The 2,506-nt window shown below is 45.1% G+C and overlaps 1 protein-coding gene across 1 annotated transcript in view; it reads right to left on the bottom strand.

Moving 5' to 3' along the window:
* Positions 1–2,506, bottom strand: part of LOC108783831 (vesicle transport protein SFT2A-like) — a 232,709-nt gene that overhangs the window by 229,500 nt on the left and 703 nt on the right. The window contains exon 2 of the mRNA XM_018552508.1: positions 1,242–1,329. Within this exon, the coding sequence (XP_018408010.1) occupies positions 1,242–1,329 (88 nt within the window). The remainder of the gene's footprint in view (positions 1–1,241; positions 1,330–2,506) is intronic.

The following is a 2,506-nucleotide window of genomic DNA, read 5'->3' as shown; positions in this document are numbered from 1 at the left end:
GACTGGGGGGGGGGGGGGGGGGGGGGCAGCACAGCAAACAACCACCAACAGACCCACAAAACAAAGGTAAAAAAACATACTCAGAGCAGCCTGAAGCACATTACAGCTGAAAATAGCATCAGCAAAAGGTGCAAACATCCACCTGGTAAAACTTGGTAAACATGGTAACAGGTGGGGGCCTTGCAAATTTGAAAATTAGATTTCTGATGCCAAAAAACCCAAGACACAATGACAAATCTGGTAAAATGTGCCTTTACAGGAAAGGGTGGAACCCAGTTCCTAGCAGACTAGATATGCACAATGACTTGAATCCACTGAGATATACAGTGGACACATAGTGGAGTATAATGAGACACAGGGAGTCCCTGCAAGGTCCTTCGTAAAGGATAAAGAGGTAATTAGATTGCCTAAAAAAGAAGGTGTAGTTGACAGGGAAAGTCGGCCAGCTTGAACCACATATAAAACTGTTTAAGTGGAGGGAAATCTCCTTCGGACGTTTCAGAGTGGGACAAAAAAAAAAGGACAATGTGCAGGTAAAGATAAAAGGAAGACATCAGAAACAAATTTCTAGGCCTGAAAATAACCTTTATTGAACAGTGCACTGGGTCATCACCAATCAAATTACAAAAAAACTAATCAAGCGCTCCAGTAATACATTTCTGAATGCACATAGCTATTTGTACCAATCATTCATCATAAAGTGATATAATTTAATAATTTCATACATAAATATAAATAAATCAATCATATATTAAAACTCCATTCATTAGTTCTCCTCTTATTCCCAATATCCAGTGATATGCCACACTACACCTATATGTGTATTCACATGTTCCCTTTATTTAATCACCAACATGCCTGATGTCAAGGAATTTCTCCACACTTACCAGATAATATTGACCACCAAAATTATAGATGGTCACATATAGCTTCATATAGTAACACTCAGTTGCTTATCTCCTTCCCAGTGGTATATGACTCACTCCTTCCCCTGTCCACGGTTCCTTATGAGTTCCTCCTACACAACTGGAACTGGCAATGTTATTACTGGAGCACTTGAGTTTTTTGTAATTTGATTAGTGATAGTGCAGTGCACTGTATGATATTGGTTTTTTTTGGTGACTTAGTACACTTATAGGACAGCAGCTGATATTTATTTGATGAATTAGTGTTTGAGTGCAAATTAATGTATTACCAACTGAGAACGACCTTATCCTTGTGAAGTAAGGATGCACCGATACCGTTTTTTCGGCATCGGGCATCTCTAGCTCACAGTCCGCGGATCTTTTATGAATCAGGTAATAAATGTGGCCGCATTCTCGCGAATGCCTTAAGAGAACAACATGTTCAATCATATGTCCCCTGTATCTCTACCAGACTATTGATTTACATTTACCCATGGATATAAGCTGATGCCTTTAGATCCCTCTACTCTACTCTCTATAATCTGCCCTCACAGTCTACCATACCGACCACAAGCGACCAGCGAAATGCCTTGTTCTCCTATTTTTTCCAGGCTTTTATCACTGTCCTTCCTAAAGATTTGTTATTATGTTCTAGTTATTGCCCAATATCCCTCTTAAACGTTGACATTTTTACTAAAATACTTGCAAATCGATTGCTTCCTCACATCCCTTCCCTTGTTCATCTTGATCAAGTTCAATTTACTCCTTATCGCCAAGCCAGGGACAGCAATTATTAAGGTCTTGCATCTGATTCACCATGCCTCTTCCACATCAACCTCCTGCCTACTTCTTGGTACCAATGCCGAAAAGGCCTTTGACAGAGTTAGCTGGCCTTTTTTGGACTCTGTCTGGCAATATATCGGGCTTGGTAACACGATGATGGGTTGGTTCTGAGCTCTTTATGGGGCTACGCCCCCCCCTTACCGTTTCGGATTTATTTAATCTTATTACTAATATGTTAGCGGGGGACGGTTGACATTTATGCAACACTGTTTGTGCACTCTGGGGCGACACGCCCTCCTGGCTGGGGTTTACGGCTGATTTTCGCCGAGACGCCCCAGGGTCCATCTCCACGGCTGGTGTGGGGTTGTCTCTCGGGCCGTGCGACAATCAAGTGCACATGGTAACCTAGATGGGTCTAGGGGTGCTTAGACGGGGCCCCATACATCTGGGGGACCCTCCCGGACTTATGGCGCGACCCTCTTTGGCTACTCGGGAGATGCCCCTTATCTGCTGATGTTCGACCTGGGTGACGTCTCCGGTGCCCTAGGGAGAGCGGACCTATGACGCCTTCTGTGGGATCAGTGTGGCGCTCCGGGGTGACGTCCGGGTGCTGTTGGCTCCCTACACTGGGGTTCCGGAGATGTGCCCGTGGTCTCTCCTGCCCTGACCCTGACGCACGAGCGAATGGTGCCCTCTGGGCAGTCTAACTCTCTGGTTTTACCCACACAAGATGTGGATCGGTCAGTCGACCGGGAGGTGTATATGTTTGTCTGCCCTCCCCAGACCCGGTTGACACTCCCTCCTACGCTAGCCCCCCC

The sequence above is a fragment of the Nanorana parkeri genome, unplaced genomic scaffold, assembly GCF_000935625.1.
Source record: "Nanorana parkeri isolate BGI_ZX_2015 unplaced genomic scaffold, ASM93562v1 scaffold90, whole genome shotgun sequence".
Taxonomy (NCBI): domain Eukaryota; kingdom Metazoa; phylum Chordata; class Amphibia; order Anura; family Dicroglossidae; genus Nanorana; species Nanorana parkeri.
The sequence above is the reverse complement of the archived record's forward strand: the minus strand, read 5'-3'. Positions and strand labels throughout refer to the sequence as shown.